We start from the raw sequence: 26765 nt of genomic DNA on the forward strand, positions 1-26765 counted from the left end.
TCTATAAAGCGAGATTCAGCACGGTGTTCTTGCCTAGTGTTTTCGCGGTTCCAGCGTTGTTTTAGACACACGAAGCCCAATTTCCTAGGGAAGATTTACAGGAGTCTCTTGGTGGGGTTAAAGTCCTTAGACCCGTTTCTTAAAAAAAAAAAAAAAAAAAAAAGAAACAAAAAAAAAAAAGAAAAACGAATATAGGGACCTTAAGTGGGGTGTACGAGTATCTCAGTGTTTAAAAATTTCCGAGGAAACTGCAGATTCTGCAGTGAAGAAATGCGAAAGCCTGAGGCGTTGATGCTGCACGCGGTACATCCCCCCATGTCTAACAATAGGCGTGTTTCTGTCGCTCGCGGATTATCGCTACCATCATCCTCTGGGTAGATGTTTAACGATCCCAGGCGTGGCGCAGTTGGCGCTCTTGTGGGGATCCGAGGCATGGAGGTTTGATTCCCAGTGGAGACAGGACTTATTTTTCTGATGACGTCATCGGGATGATTGACAAGTGGAATCCTGCGAAATCTCGCTAAGAATTGGGACACTCCTTGCGGACGCGCGCTGCCAACACAAGCGCGGGCACGCTGGTGAGTCATGAGTCATTAAAGGCTTTCGTCTTAAAAATGCGGTTTCGCGTGGCTACCGACTGGTCATTACGACGCTTCGAGTGCGCGCGATTCTGGATTATACTAACTTCGGAGCAGACTTCAATCGCAGTTCATGTAATTGAATGCAGCGGTGGCACTATGCGAATTCGTTCCTTCGGTTGACACCGCATGGGAAAATGAACACCGCCATAACTTTCCACCAAGAGTTAGGTCGGGTTTGGTTTGTCGGGTTTAACGTTCTAAAGAGACTCAGACTATGGGGACGCTGCCATAGTGGACGGCTCCGGAAATTTCGACCACCCGGGGTTCTTTAACGTGCATCGAAACTGCACAGCACACGGGCGCCTTGCTTTTCGCTTCTATCGAAAAGCGGCCGCCGCAGCCGGGAGTCGATCCCTCATCCTTGGGCACAGTAGTCGAGCGCCCTAACTGCACCACCGCAGTGGGCTACCTCAAGAGTGTTTCGGCGGGTACTGAATGTGGACCACGAGTACCCCCTGGTAGAGTACGTTTTCAGATTTGTTGATGGCGCTAGTTATGTGATCGATAGCTTGTTGCCTCAAGAATTGTTCGTAATCTACGTACTTGGCACTTGCGTTGGGCCTGTCCTAACGTACCCCCGATTAGGCCTCCACTCATCCCGCAAGGAAGCAGATCTAAGCTAGCGGTCTGCTGCCCGCTTACCGGCATTGTTGAGAAGGGTGAAGATGCTCGCGGCGGTAGCATTGGAGATGGCCGCCTTGCCCTGGAGATCGTGCGCGCGGGCGCCATCGCCGGCCGTGATGCGATCCTTGGACACGAGAACCACGTTGCCCGGCTCATTGGGCAGCTCGTACACGACCTTGGTCTTGCCTTCGATCACCTTGTTGCCCAGTCGGAGACCGCCTGCGGCATCGGACATGAATGGTAACACATTTCAAGGTTGCTTGGAATTCGGACCGGCATAGCAGACGTCGCTGTGAGACGACGCAGAGAGAATCTATTAAATGACCGGTTTCGCCGTGCTGGTGCTGCAAAAAGCTCGCGTGAGAAAGTCATCAGAGTTCTAGATTACGAATTTACATGACGGTTTGGCGGCTTGCAGGCATTCAGTCAGGAATGCAGACATGAACACGTACCAACACCGTCGTCTTGTCTGCCATGACTTACGATCGATACTAAGGGAAAACCTTTTCGGGAGGATCTGTTTTAGAATATCAAGTTGTTATACGGACATCACTCGTCATGAGCATTTGTTTCGTTCAGTAAGAGCTTCTGGGAGTGTACGATTAGGTTAGGGTTTGCGCTGGTCAGCCAGGTCGCCCTCAAATATCCGAGCAGTGCTTTAAAGCTTTCTTAGCCGGATAGACGACCCTCAAAGGAGGCCTTTAGCCAGTAACGTCGACCGATTTTCGTGACGCTTTGATTAATGCGATTAACCCGTGGTGAATCCCCATTCATAAGCCACGCCCCGAACGTCACGCACTCAGCGTGTCCTGGGAGATTATCCACGACATGAGAATCGGTCGCCGTCATTGGCTGCAGAGAGTAGGAAGGGGCATTGAGAGGCGAAAGCCGCTTTTCCTTAAATCGCCTAAAAACCTTGTTATCCGCTATGGGCGACGATGAAGAATTTATCCGGAACGTGTTGAAAGTTATATTGCATTAAAAAAAAAAAAAGGTATAAATACGAGGGTACCCAAGTCAAATGATTGTTACGGGACGACTGGAACGGGATTCCCTCACATGGAGACCAAGGTTCCCGAACCCCGCCTGGAGCTTTCATCCGAACTAGAATGCTACCAAAATATTATATACCTTTGTGTAAAACCTACTTACACCATGCAGAAGCTTTTTATGGGCAACGAGTTACCCATGGCCGCGACGGAGTAAATTGCTTTTTTTTTTTTTACTTCTTTCGTCCACAACATCCCCTTGCGCATTGGGTAGCGAGCCAAGATGCTTTGTTAACCTCTCTACCTTGCCCCATTCTTTCTTGCTCCGACTGCACAGCACGCATTCAAGTACCGTAATGCATTGAACCTGCTTGCGAAGTTGTTATATAATGGCGCTGGATGGCCCACTCATATGCCTCTCCTGCACCGGTCCAGACTGCACAAGTGTCGGAGCGTACTTGCACGATTCGCAAGGCCAACATCTTAAAATAGTATTTATCACGATTCAATTAGCGTCTCTCGTTCGAAAGCTGCATTGTTTTCGCTTTTAGGCAATGAGACCGCAGTTCTGTTTACACTTGTAACAATCGTTCAGACAAATGCCGGTAGTTTTTCGGCTGCTACTTGTATGCCAAGAATTCGATTATTAGCCGCCCCAATGTCAAACTTTCCTATCAAGCCAGCAAGGGCCAATAAACGAGTTTTTACCACTATTTCGTCTTGGGGACAAGCTGATTCCGCAGCTCCTAGAAAATTCTACTGAATGGGCAACTTTTGCCCACAATGTGTGTACTTAAAGGAATTCAGCAGCATTACAAATTACGCGCCACTGCAAACTGGTATGAGACGACTGCCATTGCAGTGTCGCGAATTAACAGCTCAAGTGGAAGCGACGGTACACCTACGCATGAACAGCATTATTTAAGTAGGCATGACGTAATAATGCCTGCCTTCGTTAAACGCACGCACACATATCTAGAAGTAAGAACAGTTAAGCAGCGCCTTTTTGCTCCTTTAAGCGCCTTCGACATCGTATTTTGATTTTTAACTCTATCTCTACGACATAAACAAGAACAGGAAGCCGAGCATGGGCCAGCGCAGCGCGCGCAAGGACGACAATCCGGTTTACGCGGCGGTGTATTTCTCGTCCTTTTTAAATAAACCGCGCGGCGAAGAGCAACCACACCCACCCAGGATGCGATGCACCCAACTGCAGCCAACTTTAGTGCGCACTGCGTTGGAGGTGGCGTAAAGACTAGACCGTGGTCGCTGCATGCAGGTGTCAGCTGCCGACGGCGCGCATTCGAAAACCGGAGGCCTCAAGTTTCGGCGAGCACTTGAACCCGGTCTAGCGGGGAATGGCGTCCGGTGTACAGACAGGCGAATACTCACTAGCCATGCTGTAGTCGGCGACCTTGGAGCAGCTGCGAGTAAAAGTCGAGCAAAGTGAAGTCCGGCCTGCCTTAAAGAGCTGCCGATGAGCTTCTTTTCAGGCGAGCTGTAAAGTGGTTGCAGGAGGGCGAAGCTAGTTGGGGCAACACGTGTCTCCGGCAGCGGTGCGCGTCGCGCGAATACAACCCGCGGGAAAGGGCAGAGGAGGAGTCGTCGGGCGGCCGTGCAACTGATAGCCGACGAGGCGAGCGCGCTAACCTTGCCGGTGGGTTCTTTATCGCGGAAGAATATCGCCGCGAAACGACTGGCGAGAGGGTGCCTGGCCACTCGGCGAGGGGGTTGAAAATGGCACCACGTGCTCGGCGATTGCGGCGACGGCCGCGGAGAAGAGATTTCTCAGCCGAGGCAGCGCGCGGTTTCGGGCCCCGTCCGCTGCGGCAGCGGCCAAGTGCGACCAGGCGTCCACAGTGCGGGACACTACCAGCGCAACCATGGCCAGAGAAGTCCAGTTCGACGAAGAGCACGAGCTACGTGAGGCGTGCGGCGTGTTTGGCTGCATCGCTAGCGGGGAATGGCCGAGCAACTTGGACGTGAGCCACATAATCTGCTTAGGTCTTGTCGCTCTGCAGCACAGGTAAGTTGGCCCTCAAGGCGCGTTCCCCATGAGATAATAACCTGGACGGTTCGTTTTGCTAGCGCAACCTAAGCGCCAACTAAGGCGCCGTAGCGTGAACGCGCGTACCGCCTTTATCGCGGACACGCAGTCGCAAAGCTGATGACGCTATCCATCAGCCCACACTGGCAAGGGCCTAAGGCGATTGATAACGAGAGATAATGTGCGGCTGAGGTGTGATGGCGAACAGCTCGATGCGTCTTCAGCTCAGAAGTTGCAAGCGTAAAAATATTTTGTACATATATGTTCGGTGCGCGAAATTAAACGATCACTGAATTAAGACCGCGATTTGCGCGCCCAGAAAGCGAAACCAGCGATAGACCACAGCGCCACCTGTTGCGCGGAGTTAAATCCGAAACTCATGTTTCGAGTCACCTGTGGAGTCACTGGAGTGTTGGCGCAGAAAGTGCTATAAAACTATATATAATACCGGCCTTTTGCAAATTGCTGTCATCTAATATTAAAAGGCACAACTTGAATCGCGTGAAAGCTGTATATGAGTCTCTTTAAATATAGTGGCCAGAAGTACTTCATAGAGGCAATATACTAAAAATAGCAAAATTATATTCAACTTAAAATTGTTATTAGGTGTTGAAAATACCTGCAAGTATAAAAGGTGTTCTCTAGAGCTTCAAAAATCGGAGAATGAACTATAGCACATCTTCACATACTGTCTGCAGTATATCGGATATTGTGGAAAGGTCTGCTAAAATATTTTGTCACTGTTTACAGGGGGCAGGAAAGTGCTGGAATTGTAACCAGTCAAGGTGAAAACCTAAAGAAGTTTGCTGTACACAGGGGCATGGGCCTTGTGAGCAATGTTTTTAATGAGGACTCCATGACGAAGCTGAAGGGAAATCTTGGTGTGGGTCACACGCGCTACTCTACTACTGGAGGCTCAGAGCATGAACTTGCTCAGCCATTCGTTGTACATACAAACCATGGTCTGCTTGCCATTGCTCATAATGGAGAGCTGGTCAACGCTCTTGCTCTTCGCAGAAAGGTGAGAACTGGTTCAAGAGAGCAAATTACATCTTTCACGTTGGGCGTGTGTTTGCAACACATTATTATAAATGCTGGGAACTCGCTTACAGATTCTGAACAATGGTGTAGGACTGACAACAGGGTCCGATTCCGAGCTCATTATGCAAATACTGAGCCAGCCTCCACCAACAGGAGAAGAGGAAGATGGTCCGAACTGGCCAGCACGCATTAGGCATCTCATGACGCTGACGCCTACAGCATATTCGCTCATCATGATGTACGACGACACCATCTATGCGGTTCGGGACCCTTTTGGGAACAGACCACTCAGCATAGGCGTCCTCGTCCCACCCAGCGGCATCAAGAGTACCTCTTTGCTCATTTTTATGCTTGGGGTGCTAGTGCTTAGTAAAATAGGATTTATCTGGCCTTGATGCATGTGACATGTCACTCTAATGGTTGCACAATATTTCATTTTGGTTTGGTCACACTAATAGTGCCAAATAATCTGAAATTGCTCAGATTTTTTTTTTTTTTTTTCATTCAGCATAGCTCTTCATAGCAATTGTAAGTTGTCACTGCATGTTTTTCTTTTTCTCTGTTCAGGCTCATTTTGGGCTTTCCTATACTTTCAGATGAAAGTAATCCACAGTTTGAGTATGAAGGCTGGGTTGTGTCCTCCGAGTCCTGTGCATTCAAGTCTGTGAGTGGGGTGTTGTACCGTGAAGTGCTGCCAGGAGAAATTGTGGAGATTACAAAACATGGGCCAAAGTCTGTCTGTGTGGTTCCCAGACCCTACACTGCACCTCCAGCATTCTGCATTTTCGAATACGTGTATTTTGCAAGACCAGACAGCATTTTTGAAGGTAAGCAGGAATGATAGCTTTGCAGTGGATCACCATCTGTAGCAGAAGCTTCCAGGCTTAGGCATCTGTGAAAAAAAAGGTTGAAGGGTGTCAAATAGTTTTGCTACTGGCCTGTTTTTGTCGTTAGCGGTATCATGCATGAGTTGTGCCGTTACTGTCATGTTTGCTAGAACAATATAAACATGGCATTTCGGTAGTTATTGAACAGACACTTTTATTTAGTTTATTTATTTATTCAGGTTACCCCTAAGGGCCCTCCAAAGAAGGTTATTACATGGGGGGGGGGATACAAGTGTAAAAAACATGATGCAATTAGCAACAATTACAATAACAAACATTAAATATAACATCAAAAGAGGACAGAAAAACAACAGCAAAATATTCTACACATTTCTGTCGCAGCGAAGTAGCTCTTGGAATTTTTTTATGTTAGTTCCTGTAGTGATGTGCGATGGCAAGTTATTCCATTCAATGATAGTGCGAGGCATGAATGAATTGGCATAAGATGATAAATGACACTTTGCACGTTTAACTTTGAAGGCATGATCAAGTCGTGGAAAAATGACATCAGGTGACTGAAACAAATCACTGCGCAGTAGTGGATGGTGATAAAGCTTATGGAAAAGTGTTAACCGAGCGTGTTTACGACGACATGATAAGTCTTCCAGTTCAGCACGTTGTTTTAATGATCTGACGCTAGTGAAAGGTGAATAGTCTGAAAAAATAAAATGCATAGCATGGTTCTGCAAGGATTCGATGTTGGTGATAACATAGGCTTGATCAGGGTCCTAAATAGCCACGGCATATTCAATTTTAGGGCATATTAGAGTGATATAAGCAAGTTTTTTAACATGGATAAGAGTGTGTTTGAGAGTACGTTTAAGAAGACCAAGTGGACGGTTAGCAGCAGCTAGGGTGAGGTCGATATGGTGACGCCATGTTAGATCAAACTGAAGGTGCACACCAAGGTATTTGTAAGTGTTTGTTAGTTCAACAGCATTGTCATCGAGCATGTAAGTGGTTGAAATGCGAGCTGTACGACAGTGAAAGAAAGGTATAGTGAAAGATTTAGAATTTTTAGAATGCTCAGGAATTTTTCTACAGTGTTACAATCACAGTGTGATACGTATTGCTCATCAAAAAAAATTATTTGGCAGACTTTTCCTTGATGTTATATATTTATATTTCTCTTTGTTTGAAGGTCAAATGGTTTACTCTGTAAGAAGGGAGTGTGGCAAGCAGCTTGCCCGAGAAGCGCCAGTTGAAGCTGATATTGTCAGCACCGTACCCGAGTCTGCAACCCCCGCTGCCCTTGGGTTTTCCGAGATGGTAAAGAACAACATGAGCCAGTTTTGGTTTTATTTCGCTCTTTTCTATGCATGCCCTGGTTCATTTTAAACAATGCCTTCTTTCAAGTTGTTCAGATGTTGAGGCTTCACAAACATGTTGTGAAGGCAAGACCCAAGCAGTTTTGTTACAGTCATCTTACTTCCAGTAAAAAGTATCTCTCATTTCACGATGGACCTCACTGCAGCTGCTCTGTGGGCTGTAGGTTTGATACAGGTCACCACAGCCATATTTCGATGAAGGTGAAGAAACGTCTATGTGGCGTGTTAGGCAAGCACAACTTAAAAAGCCCCAGAGGATTCGAATTCGGGAGTCCAGAGCCCTCTGCTGCAGCTTTCTTCATGGCCCACATACAAATTTGGACCCCACAGTTTCCATATCTATTTGATTTCATTTCACTACAGTCTAGCTTAGTTCAAATTGAGGGAACCTTGAACTAGTAGTGTTATATAAAAGGCTATTAAAAGGTTGCAGAGCACAAAAGAAAACTTTAAGCTGCGATTTCTGAAGAAATGACTTTAACCTAATTAGCTTCTTTTTTGTTCTTACTATTTGAACTCATTAGTGCCCAATGTAACGAATTTATGATGTACTGTGTGCATGCAGGGTGCTTTTTACTGCATGACACTTCCATACAAATTTTGATGTTGGCATGTTCTTTGCAGTTGGGTGGTTACTGATCAAAAGTGTTGGCATTACTGGAGGTAGGCGGTGTGAAGAAAGAGGGGGTGAAATTTCACAACTTCAACCAGTGTTCAGGATTTTTTTGCTTCTCTTTTTTTTTTGTGCAAACTGTTATTAAAAATGGGGAGACATCCTGTGCCCTCGGGTTGATTTGAGCCCTTTGATTTCATTTTTCAATCAGCTTTGACTAGCCACTTGAAATGGACCAAATGGTAATTGTCATTATACTAATTCCTCAAATTTTAGCTGGACTAACAAAATTTTGATATTGACTCTTGAATATGGCCACATTACCCAGCATAATGTGCAGATGATTGTTTTCTTTAATTATTTTATAGTTTTGGGCATTAAAGAGAAAATTGTAGCAAATTAATTAAAGGGCATGTATAATTTAGAACTGTTTCCTAATTCTACATAAAGTCTGAGTCAGTTGGGCAAGCATAGATTATCAACTGTGCTGGCATCCGAAAAGAAACTAGCTTTAAAATGTCTAGTTTTCAGGTTAATGGAATTAGCATATTCCTATAGCCAACGTAATTTAAAAGAACAGGGCATAAAACTTGGTAGGTATTTGTGCCAGTGTTGAAACACAGAAAAGAAGCAACTTTGTTCCAAATGGCGATGTCATTTTTCTGAAAGGTCAATTGCAAAAGGTCTGAGGTGGTACAGAAGTGCTTCTTTACGCCACTTTCATCTTTTGAATTAACTTTAAAACATTGGAGCCAAGAAATGTGATGCTATTGTTATTACTGCATTCGGCACCATAACAAATTGCTGCCTTTATCCTCTACTGAGTAGGCTTTACTGCAGAACATCAGAGTGGTCTATGTTACGCCAGGGACAACTTCATACAGCTATTGCTCTCAGTAAAAATTGATTCCGTGGGTCTTTCTGGATGTAATAGTCATAGTCTGTCAGCAAAAGACTTGTTTACTGCAGAGAAAATTGAACTTAGAAATGCAGCATTGTTTTCTCTCCTCTCAATACGAACTTGCGATGCCAAGGCAGAGGACCCAGTAATCACCACTTGGAAGTGAATGACAGAGTAGCCAACAAAGATTAGCACGAAATAACTGTCTTCATGGTGTATCGTCGAGGAACGCAGACAGGACGTGGCAGGCCGTGAGCAAGGGAAACAACCAGCTGCAGGTTTATTCATCAATCGCTTATATACTGCAACTGGGAGAGGGTGTGCTTCCTGTGCGTATGAAATAATTGTCTTCATGGCACCATAGTTTGAATTTTTTTTATAGTTTTATTACCTTTTGTAGGCCTTAACAGATGTCTTCAGTGAATAGCTTCTTTGTCATCAGAACATGGTAATTAACCAGTACAGGTCAACTTCAATTTGCCTTCAGTGTTTGTGTAAAAGCAGTTCAATAAACTATGGAGGATAATTATTTAATGAATTTAGCAATGTTCACTTTTGACAATCCCTCTTGATGGGCCACTGATAACATAAATAGTGTGCGTTGCACGATAGACCCCTTTTGATTATTGTTAAGTCAGCTTGACTGTTATGCTGCATTCCCACTAATGGCGGAACGGCAATATTTCAAACTTTATGTTATGGCCACAATGCGTGTGGTTTACGCAGCTGAACATGTTCACACAGTTCCCGTAGTCATACTACATGTATCTGCGGAGCAGTAAATGTAATTTTTGCATTTTATCCCTGTTATTTGGGCAGCCGGTGCACCACGTTTGGGGCAGCATGCAATATGGGAAAGCCAACTGAACGAATTATGTAAGGGGTCTATTACATGCATTCCATAGAATGCTTCTCCCAGCTAAACCATTGACTCCTCAGAGCTCAAATTTTGCACAGAAATGGCATTTATCTGGGACTATTGTTTTATATGAAATTTGTTCAAGATACTTGCCTGATTTGATTAAAAGTAGTCTGATATTCACATCTTTTGCGGTGACTGTGAAGCAAAAGAAATCACTGTCCCAGCGATGTCACTATTTCGTTGTGTTCCGAGTTCGAAGAGACTTATTGTCGTAGGACTGTTTAATTAAAATTTAGTGGAGTTTGGTGATTACTGTTGAAAAAACAGGTGGTAAAGCTCTTCAAACCTTCCTAAAATAACTCCACCTGTCTAGCTTGCTTCGCCGAATCTCTATGGCAGTGTTGCTGTGAACAAAACGAGATCACGCTACCATAGCTATTGCTGAGACAGCGACTTGTTTTGTTTTGCTGTCGCTGCATACAATGTGAATATATGATTTCTCCTGATCAGATCAAGCAGGTACTCCTAACAGGTGTAAAAAAAATGAAGCCACCGATGATAGGCGTTGAAATGCAAGCGCGCAAGCTGTTATTCATTGCAATCTCATTTCACATAGATCTTGCCCTGATGAATTGTTTGATACCACCCGCATGTGTCTACGACCAGTGGTTTGCCAGATATACCCCCCCCCCCCCCCCCCCCCCCCAACTGCAAATGCGAATTTTGACCATTTTGGACCCCCAAAGGTCGACTCCCCCATCAAAATGAGAGTAGATTAGGAATTGCAATTTTACGCATACGAACCAAACTAATTGTTAGACATCATCATTCGGGTCTTTCTACCACCATCCATAGGGTCAAAATTTAGCGTAGCGACATTATTTATAATCACATATAAAATAGAGCGATCCACCGATTGGCGTTCGATTAAAGGGCATTAGCTGTCCAAAGCGGTTCCCCACTGAGTGGTAGGCACATTTATATTTCACTCCTAGGTTCCAAATTCGGGTATCAACATGTTGAGCATGTAATGACGATTCGTTTTGTACCACCCGCATTCCCCTGCTGCAACTGGTTTGCCTGCCATACCCGGCATGGTGGCTCAGTGGTTAAGGCGCTCTGTTAGTGAACAGGAGGGAGTATCTGGGTTTCGATTCCGGCTGCAGCGGCCGCGCTTTAATAAGAGGCAAAACACAAAGGTGCCCTTGTGCTATGTGATGTCAGTGCATGTTAAAGATCCCCAGGTGGTCGAAATTATTCCGGAGCCCTCCACTGGGGCACCTTTTTCTTTCCTCTTTCTTAGCCTCCCACCTCCCTCCCTTTCCTTGCAGCCCGGTTCAGGTGTCCACCGAGAAGTGGCCAGATACATGAGCCTTTCCTTTCCTCTAAACCAATATAAGAATTTATGACCACAGCCGTTATGGTTGCTATGACCAGAGGTCGTCGGTACGACTATGTCACATATTTTAAAGCTTGACTCGACTAGTAATTTTGTGCAATAACCCAACGAACCGTTTAGCACTGGTCTGAACTTCAGTCCTTAGGGTGGACGTCATCTTGGATTGCTAAGGTGGCACAGCGCCACGATGAGCCCCACATAAACCGACAGAAAATTGCCAAACGTGGAAAGTAAGCTTAAAAAACTATTCTGCCGACCCAATGACATTTCTGTGCACAATTTGAGCTCTAAGCATCCGATGGTTTAGCTGGGCCAACCATTCTACAAGAAGCATATAATTGCGCAACACACGGTACTTGAGTTTTTCAACGCACTGCTTCATTGCAGTGTGTTGCTTTTTTGCAGTGTGTACCAGTTTTTCTTGCATCTACTTGACATCCATTATGTGAAGTACCTTCTAAGAATGCGCATGATCAGGCAAAGCGAATTTTTTTCCACATGACTAGTATTGTTCGTACAGGATGCTACAATCTCTTTAGCAGCTGCACAATAAAAGGTGGTATCTTTGCTGCAGTGCTCTTGCCAGAGAGCAGTATGCTGAAATCAAGTTCTTCTTTTCACCTAGTCATAGGCTGCCTTGATTTATTTCCAGACAGGAATACCTTATGCTGAAGTCCTCTGCAAAAACCGCTATGTCGGCCGAACCTTCATTCAGCCAAGCACTCGTCTAAGGCAGCTTGGAGTTGCGAAAAAGTTTGGTCCATTGTCTGACAACTTCAATGGCAAGCGGATCATCCTCATTGATGACTCAATTGTGAGAGGCACCACTGTGGGAAGCATCATCAAGCTGCTCAAAGAAGCTGGAGCTAAAGAGGTCTGTCTGCGAAGCCACTGCATTTGGGCTAATTTGCAGCGAACCTGCTAATGCTGTACACACAACGGGTGAACTGGCTGAAGTTGTGTGAACCAACTGGCTAAGTGTGTTATGTTTAAAGCTGTTCACGCATGAGCTTAAAGGGCCGATACAATGCATGCCCTTGAAAGGCTATGGCTGACAATTCATGGCTATTTTAAACAATAACTTCTAAAATACAGGCTTGAGTGTGCTATAGGCAAGACAGTGCAACATATTTGTCTTTCCATCATAATGCATTATTTTTCAAAGCGCTTTTCTGGGCTGTTGTATCACCAGATAGGCTTGTAGGTAGTTGCGTTCCGGTGTGAAATTTGAATTTTCTCTACGAGAGGGGAAATTCTTTACTTGTGCTGCTATGCTGCAGTATTCCAGCTGGCAGTAATGCAAAATTTTGTTCCTGAAATATGTAGTAATGCTTGTTTTTAACATATAATTAAATAAATAGAACACCCTTAACTACTAGATTAAATGCTTCTGACTAATTGAAGGTTCTTTAATGCAGAACCACCACCACAAATTTCATACAGAGTATAATGCATTGAAAAAGTGTGAGAGTAGAATTAAGTTCATGAAAATAGAACCTAGTCGAAGCAGTGATGCAATATTAGTGGTCATTCTTCTGGAAAATTCTGTTAAGAAAAATGTGATTTGGCATTTTCTGGGCACGTTTTTATAATCTAGGAGCTAATGATGATAAAAAAAAAAAAATCCCCTAGATTTTTGTGCATTGTGACTTTTATCTGAATAACATCCCCTTCAGTTGAGATATGTCCTATAAGCCGCAGACATGGCCATGGCCTAGGCACATAGACAGCTACCTGATGAACACTGAGAAAAAAGCCTGAGAGGACACACTAATTACCACAGTGGCTGTGGCAGTTGGCTGCTAAGCATATGTTTGCCAGTTTGGTTTGAAGCCTGGTGGTGGCACATTGGTGGCGGCAAAATGCCAGAGTGGCTGTGAACGGAGCTAGGTAAAGAACCCGAGGTTGTTGCAGTCCCTTGTTACAAAGTATGTTGTGGCCCACAGAGTGGCTTTGATAAATATAAACTCGGGAGCCAAAAGTGCTACTGCAGCCTTTCTACCAATTGCAGCATTAGGCACATTTTCTTTTTACACTTAAGGCTGTACAGTGAGCCAATTTTTTTTAGAATATCTGAACTAAATTTGTGCTGAAAGCCTTTGAAACAGAGTGCCAACACAAAAAATGAAATGGGACCTAGCAGTTGTAATCTTTTACCTTTTACGCATGTGTAATATTCCAAAAAGTAAATAACCTATTGCCTCACCTGTGTCAACAGTATACTGAACTGTCAGATGTGCCAATGCATTTTTATTGTGAAAGCGATACTCCGACAGCCAAAACGAGATCTCAGGTGGCCACAGGTATGCCGTGAAGAGGCGCAGCTATGGTCAGCCTGCCATGACATTTGAATTCACGTTACCCCTATGCCACAAGCAGGAGCTCCCAACTCGAGTTGCTCCTTTCACATGGGAGGATGATATCAGAATCAGCCTGCCAGAACCATTTGCATTCTCATTACTCCTACGACACGCAGGCACGCCCATACGGCTTGGTTGAAGCATGACTTTATTTGTGGACTGGTAGCTTACGCTGTCGCATCATACCCTTAAAGGATGAGCCCCCAATAATGCAGCACCTTACATTGATAGGGCGTGACAGGGGAATAATTTAGCAGGCAAAAGACTCCTCCACCATTGCTTTCGCAATTCACCTAGGGTTAACCAGAGATAAACCAGAACTAATTTTATTTTTCTGTTCCTTTTTCCAGGTGCACATCCGCATTGCCTCGCCCCCCTTGCATTACCCGTGCTACATGGGTATCAACATTCCAACCAAGGAGGAGCTAATTGCCAACACGCTCAATGCCAAGCAGCTAGCCGATACCCTGGGGGCAGCAAGCCTAGTCTACTTATCTGTCGAGGGCCTCACCACAGCAGTGCAGCGGGGCATCCCGCGTCCCAATGGCGGGAGCAGGGAGGTGGGCCACTGCACCGCATGCCTCACTGGTAACTACCCCGTCCAACTGGAGTGGTAGCCAGCCACTGCTGGCTATGCAGTTTTAGTAACAATAAACAAGTTTCACTCTCTCTCATGCTTCTCTGCCCCTGCTGCTTTGACCAGACAGGATTGAGTATGCAGTACAGACACTGTGATTTGCATACTCTTGTGCACCAAGCAACTGGTTACGAAATTTTAAGCGAAGCATCCAAAATTTTCGGTACAGTTTTCCATTGTGAAAGGTTAAACCTACTATCTCTAGTGAGTGCTACAAGCGCGGTAGGTTTGCTGGTACTGCAAAAAATAAACGTAAAGCAGACAGAGAGCAATAACGAAAACATGCTTCTCTCATCTTTGTGCTGCCTACTTTGCACAGCCCACTCTACGATACTACTATCTAGCTTTATTTTTCAACACATACTAAGTTAGGTAAACTCAGCATTTCATTACTATAATAAGGGAGGTTCTCCGTGGCACAACAGCAGCACAGTGAACAGCCAGCAAGCAAGACTACTGCACTCTGACGTGATAGCGGGAGCGGCTGCCAAATTGAAGATTACAATGCCTTCTCGCATTTTCTCTCCGCCTGTCATCGTTGCCTTCGGAAATAACTCTTCTTGAGTGAATTCTCTGAGCTTTAAAGCCAGTAGCAACAATTCTCTCTTGCTGGTGCCAGAATTGTGCAAAGTACCATTGATCTACTTACAGGTCACTGTCCTCTAGTATAAGGTCGTTGACTCCAGTGGCCCAGTTATTCTTCAAAATGACATTAATGATGCTACTCAGTGGTGCAGCAGCTGGCTCATGAAATAAATGAATTAAAAATGCGCAAATATTTGAAATTTTGAATATGAATCATAAGTTCATTGTCTGTTTCATGGCACGACCATAATATCCGCAAATTACCTTATGATCAAATTTATTAAGAGAGATGGAAAAACGCTACAAAGGTTTCCCTCTGCGTCCTCCGTGGACTAGTCACATTCGGGTGCTTCTAGGCGTGTACATCACTCGAAAATCTGCAAGTAGGTTCTGTTATGCCCCATGCTTCATGCAAAAATAAGCCGACCACTCGCCTTGATAACGGCAGTGCGAAAGTGTGCAGTTTTTTTGCTTGATCCTACCACAGTGTTCTACACACTTAGTGCCCGCACCTTATGGCACTCGCCCTGCAATGTTCATTCTCTTCAGGCATGAGCTCCATCACCTTGTTTTGGCCAACTATGATTAACTACATTCAATAGAAGCTCCGACATGCATGTAGCATAGCATGCGACGACAATACATAGCAGGGCCCCTATTTCTAGGCCAAAATATAGCATGGCCGTGCATTCTTGGAAAACACGCCCCTTCAGACCGCAACATCTGCAAGTGAAAACTTTCCCGCATCAAATGTAACTTGCCAAGTGCTTCCGAGAGACGATGAATGTGCTGTGCTCCTTTTCACAAGCTTCTAGGGCAAAGAAGGTATGCAAAAGGCTGGAAATTAAACTCCTGTTGAGCCTAAAGAAAAGTAAGAAAGGCAGCCTGGGTTTGTTTTTTACAGCAAAGACACACAAGTGTATTTTTGATTTCTGATCTTCAGCGCTGGCTTGTGGCAACGGTGGCTGTTAACCGTGCACACGCCAGCTGTCCTTTTAAGGCGAATGCTTTTAATGCCTCAGCATTGTCGACAGAAGGTTGTCAGCAGAGGTGTCACGCTTTCGAGAGTGAGAGTTCAAAATAAATGAATAAACCTTGTCTCCATCGGGAATAAAACCTCCATCCCTTGGATCCCCAGCCAATCGCTTTACCAACTGCGCCACGCCCCGGATCATGAAATGCTCTTCATAATTCCCCTTGTCTATTGTGAGGATGATAGAGGGATTCCGCGAATAATAGATACTGCACCTTTCCTTTCCTGTAAATGAGTTATAGAACGCCGGTGAACTTCGATGTGTTCAATGAAATGCTGGTTGTGTTCGACAAGGGGCGCGCGATGTACCGTCACGACAGGTCATGACGTCACCAGGCGATGCATGCATATACGAAGCTGACTCCGCCAGGCGTCCGTGTGGCGCCTTTCATTTGCCGCTTCCTCGAACGCCACGCCACACCACACAGCAAACAGAAGCAGACCCAGATGTCTAGGACGCGTTAGTACAGCTGGCATCAGCGGCGTTTGAAAGTGATTTACAGGATAAAAAAGGCAAAGTATCTGTCATAATTCTCTGCGGACACATGTACCACGCTGTAAAGGAATGAAGGAAGGTGGGAGTGAAAGAAGAAAGGGAGATAGAGGTGCCGTAGCCGAGGGCTACGGTCCACTGCGCTATAATGGCTTTTGCCTCATTGCACCATTGCACTTTAGTGGTCTAAAGTGTCCTCTAGAATTTTTTTTCTTTTTGAAGCAGTCTCTTTACTGCCAGCATACCGAAATTGCTTGCTCATCACAAGCTGCTCGCTGTCTGTGCTACACATTCTTTGCAAATTGCAAAGTTCTAACATTCTTGTAACAAAGCTGTTACCTCTCCTTATTTCCCTTACACTCCCTGCTGGTGTGATTTGCAATTTTGGCTTCACTCGGGCTTGAAAGATGAAAACAAGCCTTATATCTCTCTCACACAGGCAACTCGCAACTCTCTAGAACTGTCTTCTATTAAACGAACACCAGGAAGTTCCTCATAAATCCACTTTTTGCTGTGTCACACAGCAATCAAGGAAAAATTATCATGAGACCATGGTTAAAGAACAAGAGTTTACTATAAAGTAAAACGACTATGTGCTCAACTTGACCCCTGCATGCCGAAACTTCAGTAATTTGAAAAAAAAAAAATAAATAAATAAATAAGGCATTTTTTTTTATAAAATGTTTACTGCTATTCAAAATAATCCATTTACTGCTGGAAAGTTATTGCTAAAAACCGACTCTTGAGAAAGTTCCAAACATCCGCTTTTCCAAATGTCCGTTTTAAAATCACATTTCTTATCGTACAAGACGGTTCCTTTATTGTAATTTGCAAAATTATTTTTCTTGAAGAATCTCAGTGCAGTCAGGGTGAACTTTGAAAATGGTATCCAAAGGAGACTTTCCGAATGCACACAGCACACAAGGCAGAACACACACAATCCAACCCTTGACAATGAGAAGTATAGAGCCTCTTGAACTTAGCGGATGCAAGCTTTTACAAAATAACCTTCTAGAGTTACTACAAAAAAAAAAAAAATGGTGTCTTCGGTGCAGGACGTTTGGGATGCCAGGTGTTTCAAGGAAGCCGGCCACTAGTTTTTAAATATAGGCTTCTGTGGCTCAATTGTACCAGTGTTGGTGGACATCAGAACACAAGGGATTAAATTTGACTAGTACGCTGGTCAATTAATTTCTGATCATTTTTTAATTATTGCAGTTAGGCATCTATGTGTTGAACTGCATGAACATTGCAAAAAGAGGGAAGGGAGATGCCGCACGGTGGTTGAACAAGTTGACAGGATAGGTATACAAGGCAGTGGAAGCATGAGTAAAACGCCGCGCAATCACGTGTCTGAAGTGACACCACAAAACCACCGAAGTGATTTGTAGCGGGCACGATAAATAAGTAGGCTGAGATAAACAAGTCTGGAAGCCAGTGGTGAGGTGTGCTCGCCGCTTTTGCTGTCCAGCCCACGCACGAGAGAGAAGGTGACACAGCAAATTGCGCCATTGATTAACAGCAGTATTTAGAATATGTGCTTATGGAAAGTGATGTCTTTTACCACGAGACCGTCAAAATTTTATTCAGCTGAGCACATATGGTAATCATGTTTTTGAAGCTCTAAAATCTGATATGGCTACTATACTAATGACCAGTTGACCAATGCCAAACAATGTTTTTGCACACCTTAAATTGGTTTAAGTGGATTTAAACCCCTCTACTTTTACATGATAGTGTATACGAGTTGCTGAGGCCCACCGATTTCAAAAAGAAACAAATCTTTTATCTGGCAGCTTATAAACATATCTTGGGCTTTGTATCATCATTTAGGATGCATTGTGCTACTATGCAACTAATAATGACAGCAGCATGCTCAGCTATTTCTTATTAAAATTTCATTCAGTACCTGCATTGTTCTAGCTATATCTGTACAAATATTAAGTTCACTCCGAACTTGAGCGTGCACTGTTATTTGTGCTCGCTGTTTATCATTTTCATCCCCACTCTCAAATCGCTTCAAAATTCTGCAGCCCACTTTGTATTGTCACAATATTCATGCCACAAGTATAACGCTGATGAAAAAACTGGTATGGGATACTTAAGTTCCACTTGATAATGATAGTGTTAATGACTCCAGTCTTGCAGGTCCTTTTGCAAAACTTTCACATACAGGGTGATCCACTTCTAGCTATAACAGGGGCACCGATTTCTAAGAAACATTGCGTCGGATGCAGGTGCTTATCGAAGCAAAGCGATATATGCACAGTAAGATGCGGAGGTGATGCTTCGCATGGCTTGTCATCCAGCTTCATGGAATGGCCGGGTCAGACGCAATGATGCTTTGGAAGCAGTAGCCGTATTATAGCTAGAAGTGGATCACCCTGTACATGCACTTTGGTACTCACTTAGTCACTAACCCCTTAATACTGATTACTACTTACTGATTAATACTGTTACCTCATACGTTCATTAGCATGCAGTCGTAAGCTACCACTTAATGTGCAAGACCTTCCGACATGGATATAAAAACCCACTTCAGTCAAGCCGTACGGACATGCCTGCGTGGCCTAGGAGTTGCATAGCATGTCTTACAGCTCACCCAAGAGTCCTGGGAGGTTTGGTTCCCACCTCAACTGAGAAACCCAAATAGGCTGAGCCTGCCATGCACATGTGGTCTCGTGACGTCATACAACCCGTTGACCAATCAGAAATGGGCACGTCCACCTGCCAAATATCACCTGCCAGAGCCATTTCCATGATTTTAAGGCGAAATCACTTCTAGGCTCATCGCGATGTTAGTGTTTGTTCGCTGGGAGTGTCCAGCACATGAAATTATAAAGTAAAAAATCAGTCTCCATTGGGAATCGAACCACTGTCCCTCAAGATTCTCAGCCGATCGCGCAAATCACTACTCCACGTCAGGCTCGTGAGAACCTGATCATAAATCTCCTTGTATAGTGTGATGATAGTAGCGATGAAAATGACGACACAGCTGTGATGGTGATTGTAGTGACGATAATGATGGTGAAATTAGTGATAGTGATAATTATGGCAATAGCGACGACAATGACCATGCATTTAGTTGATGATGATAATAGTAGTGCTAGTGGTGGTGATGCTGATAGTAGGGATGGAAATGATATGCGTTTAGTGATAACAGTGAATTGGCTCTCACCATTTTTGCTCCTAAACAGACTTAAAAAGCACAGTCTTAGAATTTTTTCGGTCATAATGCTGGTAATGCTGGATTTTCTGCACAACAGGGCCTTTAATGCTATCGCATGACATGACCGTGAACTTGCACGGCAAGTCATCTTGCTGTGAACGTTTTTGCCTTCCCCAATTTTACGAGATATACCATTACGTATCCCAATTGATAAGCAACTTTTCACCACCGCTGCACATCTCATCTCGCCTTCTCTGCAACTTTACAATGGCATACTATACCTTGCTGAAACGAGCACTTCATTCCAACAGCAAGCAACAACTGAAGCCCATAAAAGATTTCGCTTCGCTTTACGAAACAATTTTCACGACCAATATTTCTGAATGTGGTTTTCGAGTTAACGATGTATCTGACTGACTGTTGCCCAGCAAAACGATGGTAAAAGGATATATTCAGACAGCTGGTTGTGAAAGTGGACAACAGCAGATACATAGCATTCCTGCACAAAAGGAAAGCTCTTGGTCCAAATAACAGGTTTTATTCAAACAGAAGCGAGGTACTAGGCCCTGTTACCTGGATTTTCTTTGAATGCCACATTTTGCCACAGTGCTAATTTGTGTAGAGGAAAAGGGAACAAACTGGTTTACAGCGGAGCACTCGTGACTGTTGCAAGTTACATTTGCTGCAGTTCCAAAAGAATGTTGATTTCACTTTCATTCTTGCATAAAAAGCTCGACCAAAACGAAGGACTTCAGCTTACCAGTCTGCATGTGGAACACTCGGAACCCCGGACAGCAAACATGACGAGCTTCAGGCACAAGAATTGCCACTGCACTGACCACAACATTCAAGTTTATTTGCAAACATGGATGCTTGTGTTGTTGAGTTGAAGACACGGCTGCGCTGGGGTGATGGTAAGAAACCAGCTCACCGCACCAGGTCAGAGCAAAGCCTGCAAAAATGTTGGTCTTCATTAAGTCACAATGTACGAGGGGCACATTGGGAAGCCATTTTTGAAATTGAAATTAAGAGGGAGAGATGGTAACTACAGTGTAGCATTAATTCTTACCATTTTTCTTTATATTCTAGATGCATACACAAAAAAGAAATGCATGCTATCCTATGGTTAATGCACCCTCCTTTTTCTTCTACAAAGAAAAAAAAAAGTATCAAATCCCACAGCAGTTAACTTGTGCTTGGTCCAGCTTCTAAGGATGGCGGCTTCTGTGGCTTCAAACTACTTTCATGGTGACGAAGTCACGTGCTACCTTCATACAATTAAAAAAAAACCCAAAAATTCCATTAAATAAAGCACTTCAATTAGTACAGTGTGCTTCACAGCAATGAGAATTGGTAGCGCAGCTATACGTAAGAGCTAACTGGCTTCCAGCCACTTACCACCATAATAGTGAATAGCACTGGACAGGCACTGCAATTTGTGAGCGGTGTCCCAAGCTCTGCAATGCAGGCAGAAAAAAGTTAACCTCCACGCTATTAGAATTATACTTACTGAGCTTCACGTTAACTACACTCTTCACACCAGCTCTCTTCACGATCTTCAGGCTTCGCTTCATAGGTGTTCTTGTCTTCAGTCTTCAAGCTTCTTGAATTTGAGAGAGGGAAAGTGGGAGCAGCCGTGGTGGCAAGCGAACTCTGCCAAGGCAACATCTTTTTTTGTTTTCTCTTTTGTTCTTTTTTTTTTTCTGTGTGGACCCATAAAAAACTGGCAAAAGGTGACGAATTTGGCTATCAGTATTTTTTTTCTTTTTTTTTCTTTCTTCCCACCTTTCTTTTTTTTTTTTTTTGCATTTACAGGATCCATACCATGCACGTAGCAGCGTCTGTTCTGTGTGTGTGTGTGAGGTGTTGCATGCTGTTTGCCATTTTATTTTGCATGATAACTATTTACACACCTTGGCAATCAAGAGAACAATTCCTCACAGGGTAGGCAACAGGAGATGGGAAACCAAGGCACACTAAATAAAAAGCAGAGCACAATTCATAGCCAAAGGCACTGAAAAGATGCAGCAACTGAGAGAAATTACCAAGTGCAACTCCTCACATACAATACGACGATCACCATGCTACAACACACCCGTAAGCCAGACAGTAGCAACACCCTCAAGGCCTACCACTGCATTAGATGCGCTCACTGACCTGACGAACCGCACATTTCCTTCCAAAACAGCGGTGAAATTGCTCAAAGCCGACTAGCATGAAAATGAGTTTTGAAGCTCTGTAACCCCATAAAACGAGAAGAGAAAAGTCTATTTCAAACCTATGCACATGTGGAATGAACATGTTTAAGGAGAAAGGAGAAAAAAATCCAAAGAATGGCACTGCATTACAGCACTGCAACCCTAAAAGCCCAATACACCGTAAATGCTGCCTCACGTTGTGAGAAGCCCTAAGACGCCGATTTCTACCATCAGAAAAGGCTGCTCGCCATGTCTATCCAAGAGTTGCGCAGGGTGTGTCAAAAGCCTTTACAAATCCCATGCAAAAATGCATGCAAGTTAAGAAAAACATAAAAGGCTTCAGCTACAAATGGAAAGAGATGCTTCGTACATTCACAAGAACACATCACGCGGGTAAAGGTAAACGAAAACACAAAGCCCTGCTTTCAATGTGTGCATGTTGTGGCATGACTGGGTGTACAACTCTTGCACAGAATCACCATTAAGAAAAAAAGAAAAAGAGTGAGAGATAAGAGCCATCAGGCCATGTTATATATACAGAAATACATTGTGACAGACGAAGACGAGCTAATCATCGTCGCCAGGAGCGAGCTTCGCTATCTTCTTCCTCCTCGTCATCCACCAGCAGAAGGTCCTCCTCCAGGACCAGGTTTGACTGCACAGAAAGAGTACAAACATCGAGATGAAACTTCACGCCTGTGTTTGGTGAGGCAGCACTGCAGACAGTACATAGCTACAACAGTAGAATCTCAATTACTGCTGGGGCTGAACTACACTCCGATCACATCACAAAAGCTGTCATAAACCCGTCTCCAACCGATCGGCGAGATGGGCTCCTAATGGTTGATTCTGACAGGCGGACCTGTTAACCAACAGGAATGGGGGCTGATTGACAGGCTTGCGACCACTTTTGTGACGTAAACGGAGCGTAATTCGGTCCCTGATCCGAATTTCGTAATGATATAAATATTGTAAATGTTCCAGCTAGAGTGCAATATGAACGGCACACATGGTACACCATGGGTTTGGGATAATGCTTACAATATCATGGCCAAGGCAGACATGCGAATCACTGGATGCCGGACTACGGTAAAAATTTTCTGGCTCCCAAAGTGTCTAGCAAACCACTATTTTGAAATTTGTGACTTTTCCAGGTTTTCCCTGAAAATTTCAGTTCAAATTTCCTGACGAGTGAAGAGGCTCAAAAATGAAGCTGCTGATAATAATGAGCATAGAAAAGCTTATTAATCACATTCTGCAATTTACAACAGTGAAAAGGCTGTTATTAGTGTTAATGGCCATTAAGAATGTTTACTGAAAATTCAAAAGTACACTGATCCCAGCCCGAGAGTATGCGAGCCACCCATCCCGAAAACAGCCAAGCCAATCCATGCCAATAAGGCAACGTACGTGCGCACGCTTGGCAGCACAGCTCGTCGATCGCTTTCGCCCTGACAGTGGCCAGCGCAGTTATTCCTGCTTTTTGTTGCATACTATTCTCACGTAGCGCTTCCACATATTTTATTGAGTACTCACCTCACATGCATATTGGTTTTTCTATCCTGGCAGCTCAGCCATGCGTTGGCATTAAAGTAATATACCATATTTACTCGCATAATGATCACACTTAAAAAAAAAAAACACACACACACGCATATTTCGGGGTGCGATCATTACGCGGGGTAAATTTTCCACAAAAACTTTTTGAGCACCGAAAACGGAAACAAGTTGCAGGTCAGACGTCTTAGAACAGATATCTCGATTAGAACCGAAAATAAAAGTTGAGTAAGGCTTACCTTCGCAAAAAACACGCACATTAAGTATCACATGAACTGCACAATGCCCATTTATTTTTTCTCGTCAGTACTCTAATCCGAGTCTGAATCCTCGCCATCCTCGCTTTCATTGCTGCACGACTCATCATCGGAAACAGCAGTGTCCTCGCTGGAAGCATCTTCACAATCCCACAGAAAATCATCTTCCGTTCCATCCAAAGCGTTCAATATGCCTGTCTTCTTGATGCTCTTGGCCACTACTTTGTCGGGGATACTGCTCCACGCTTCTGCGATCCACGAGCAAAGCCTCTCCACGGACGGCCTTCTGATCTTTTCGCTCGGCATCAAATCATGCTGGCCCATCGGAATCCACTCTGCATAAAGTCTTCGAACGTTGTCCTTGAACGGTTTGTTCAGCGACTTGTCGAGAGGCTGCAAGTCAGACCCCCAGGAATCACTGCAATGTCCGTGCACAGCTCTTTAAGCTTAGCACGCACGCTGTCCACAAGGTGACCCCTGAAACTGTCCAAAACTAGAAGCGAAGGAAGCAGAAGTGCTCCTGGTCTTCGTCCCCAGTCTTAATCCAGTCGACCATCAGGTCTGCAGTCATCCATCCTTTCATTTGTGCACGTATATGGATGCCACGAGGAAAGTTTCCCTTCGGAATAGTCTTCCATTTGAAGATGACGTATGGTGGCAGCTTCTGCCCGTCGGCCATCACAGCAAGCATGACAGTGCATCGCTGTTTTCCTGTGCCAGACGTCTTCACGGGGATGCTCCGAGCACCCTTCTCGTTCACAGTTGTATTCCCGGGCATGTCGAACGTCAGTGGAGTTTGATCGGCGTTTCCAATTTGCGACATGAGGTAACCGCTTTTCTCGTGAAGCCTAGTGACGAAGTGATAGAAGTCTGTCACTTTGTTTTCATACGCAGATGGGAGCCGCTGGCACAATGGCGTCCGCCGCCTCAGGGAAAGTCCATTCCGTCGCATAAAGCGAGTTGTCCAACTGGAGCTAGTGTGGACATCCTTTGTGGCAATTCCCAGCTTCCTGGCAGTTGTGCACGCCTGCGTCTGTATCATGTCTAATGACACTGCACAACCATCATTGCGCAAGTCCCTCAAGTATTCTAGGACCGCCTCCTCAACACGAGGGAACTTGCCCGTTTTGGGTCCGCAGAAAGCACGCTGTGTCTTGTTCGCAGCCATCAGCTTCTCACACTGCTTTTTCCAATAGCGTATCCTGATTTCGTCGACGCCAAAATGTCTGCCAGCAGCGCGGTTGCTATGCTCCAGTGCATAGTCAGCAGCCTTGAGCTTGAACGCAGTGGTGTAACTGGCATACCGCCCCATAGTGAAATGGCGTAAACTCACACAAAACCACAAAGCACGCTGTGACGCTGCCGAATTGCAAAATGGCGAACGCCGCAAAGCGCATTTTAATCAAGGAATCGTGGGAACTCATCGGAATGCATTCGCTGCGGGATGACTGCAGATCAACCAACAGGTGGCTGCCGCTATAACAGTGCGGGATATGAAAACAAAAGTGGCGGCGGAAGCAAGTTCGGGGTGAGAGCGTTACGCGGTGAAATTAAAAAAATGAAATTTTGACCTCAATTCAGGGGTGCGATCATTACGCGAGTGCGATCATTATGCGAGTAAATATAGTATCGTGCCTTGCCTTGTGGCATGACCGCCGTGGCGACCGCTCGCTGGCAAGACCACACGCACACACACCCACACACATCCACACACAAAATATATGCATGAATACCATACTTGCTGTGTGTCAGCTTAAAATGAAAATGCACTGCAGATACTTGCTGTGTGCCAGCTTAAAATGAAAATGCACTGCAGAATATATTGTGCCTCTTTCCCTGACTTGGCGAAATTTTGTATGGTTTTCCTGACATTTCACCGATTCTTCCCGGTGCATAATATTTCCCTGACAATTCCCAGATTTCCCAGTTTTCCCGGTTGCTAGACCGCCTGGGTTTCGTGAAGTTAGCCTTAAAAAAGTTTATTGATACTGGCGTCTCTCAGCCTGAGTCGCTTTGGGACGTCAAACCCCACAAACCAAACCTAACCATTAGGCGATCCTCTTCAAGTTTGATATAGTATCTAGGATGAACTGTTTAACAAGCTGCTTTTCGGCCGCAAACAAGAATAAGAGAGCGATGGACTCACCTCCTCATCAGCTGTCAGGTCATCCTGAACTAGATTCGAGGCTGATGCAGAGTCACTGGTAGAGACTGTTCGGGAAGGCTCCTTGAACCAAGCCCACTGCAGCGGCCTGTTCTTGAACTCGGAGCCTTGTGAGACGCCCTGCACACATTTGGTGATGCACAAGCTATATCATGCCACCTGAACATGCACAGTGGCATTCCTAATTTGAAAATGTGAACGCTTAATCCAATACCCAACCCTGGAGAAAAACACAAAAACAGGCAACATTCTACTGTCCCACATGATGTCAACACACATTATGATAGGATGGGCCGTGAACATTTTACTGGGAAAAGCTGACTATGCATCCACGCTGAAAGAGAGGTGTGAGAAAAGGAAATACGACTTAGGCAAGCGCAGCAGGAAAGTTGATAACTAACCTCGTGAAATAAGCACCACCACACTGCAGTTACAAAGGATAATATATGAGAGCTAATGTTCCTGTATTTTCTTGTTCAGTCCAGTAAACTTACGAATTTGAAAGGTACGCACATAAGCAACCTTGACTAAAGTAATCAACTCATAGAAGAAATTCATATGCTTAGTAGGTAGGCCAGTGTAAAAATTTTACAATTTTGATTTGATTAGAATGTTTGGCATTCAAAATATTGAAGTATCCATCTTGAGCGATTAACTTTTACAGAAGCCTCTGGTTTAATGCATCTACTCTGGGATGGTGCCATGGTGCGCGAGATACCAAGGTCTTGCCTATCCTGGCTTCATGGACACTTTCAATACTTGGGGTCAGCTTTCGGTGGCTATGTAGCTAAGGGGGCAAAGCTTTCTTTATAGTGTTACTACACTAAGTAGTTCTGGCATATCTAACCTCAGTTTTTGGTTTTAGTTTTCCTGTAACACTAAATCAATAGGTACATTCGATTTTCAGTCCTAGGCCAACCTGGACTACTTGCTGACAGGTGTCCAGCCTTCGATTCTCCTCGGGCAGCACAGAAGCTCCG

The 26765-nt window shown here is 44.6% G+C and overlaps 3 protein-coding genes across 4 annotated transcripts in view; 1 reads left to right on the top strand and 2 right to left on the bottom strand.

Moving 5' to 3' along the window:
* Paics (PAICS bifunctional enzyme) overlaps positions 1 to 3928 on the bottom strand; it is a 31462-nt gene extending 27534 nt beyond the window's left edge. The window contains exons 1-2 of the mRNA XM_084601300.1: positions 3647 to 3928; positions 1284 to 1484 (exon numbers count right to left, since the gene is read on the bottom strand). Coding sequence (XP_084457426.1) covers positions 1284 to 1484; positions 3647 to 3653 — 208 coding nt within the window. The 5' untranslated portion in view covers positions 3654 to 3928. The remainder of the gene's footprint in view (positions 1 to 1283; positions 1485 to 3646) is intronic.
* Positions 3929 to 3999: 71 nt separating this feature from the next.
* On the top strand, positions 4000 to 14364 carry LOC146190913 (amidophosphoribosyltransferase-like). Its single transcript, XM_084601301.1, has 7 exons — positions 4000 to 4280; positions 5052 to 5322; positions 5414 to 5669; positions 5939 to 6169; positions 7371 to 7498; positions 11985 to 12206; positions 14043 to 14364. Exons 1-7 carry the CDS (start codon positions 4138 to 4140, stop codon positions 14307 to 14309), a joined length of 1518 nt encoding a protein of 505 aa, XP_084457427.1. The 5' UTR covers positions 4000 to 4137; the 3' UTR covers positions 14310 to 14364.
* A 7031-nt stretch (positions 14365 to 21395) lies between these two features.
* swm (Zinc finger protein swm) overlaps positions 21396 to 26765 on the bottom strand; it is a 66501-nt gene continuing 61131 nt past the window's right edge. For both annotated transcript variants that reach the window (XM_084601303.1, XM_084601302.1), the window contains 2 exons: positions 25768 to 25905; positions 21396 to 22462 (listed from right to left, as the gene is read on the bottom strand). In XM_084601303.1, the coding sequence (XP_084457429.1) occupies positions 22379 to 22462; positions 25768 to 25905 (222 nt within the window). In that variant the 3' untranslated portion in view covers positions 21396 to 22378. The remainder of the gene's footprint in view (positions 22463 to 25767; positions 25906 to 26765) is intronic.

The sequence above is a fragment of the Amblyomma maculatum genome, chromosome 4, assembly GCF_055883805.1.
Source record: "Amblyomma maculatum isolate TAMU_Amacu chromosome 4, ASM5588380v1, whole genome shotgun sequence".
NCBI lineage: Eukaryota > Metazoa > Arthropoda > Arachnida > Ixodida > Ixodidae > Amblyomma > Amblyomma maculatum.

What these genes read in the sequence shown, in the direction of transcription:
- LOC146190913 (XM_084601301.1), top strand. Translation starts at nt 4,138, where the DNA reads ATGGCCAGAGAAGTCCAGTTCGACGAAGAGCACGAGCTACGTGAGGCG. An exon ending in CTCTTGCTCTTCGCAGAAAG is followed by an intron (nt 5,323 to 5,413) that starts GTGAGAACTGGT and finishes ACTCGCTTACAG; the next exon opens with ATTCTGAACAATGGTGTAGG. An exon ending in CCCTTGGGTTTTCCGAGATG is followed by an intron (nt 7,499 to 11,984) that starts GTAAAGAACAAC and finishes ATTTATTTCCAG; the next exon opens with ACAGGAATACCTTATGCTGA.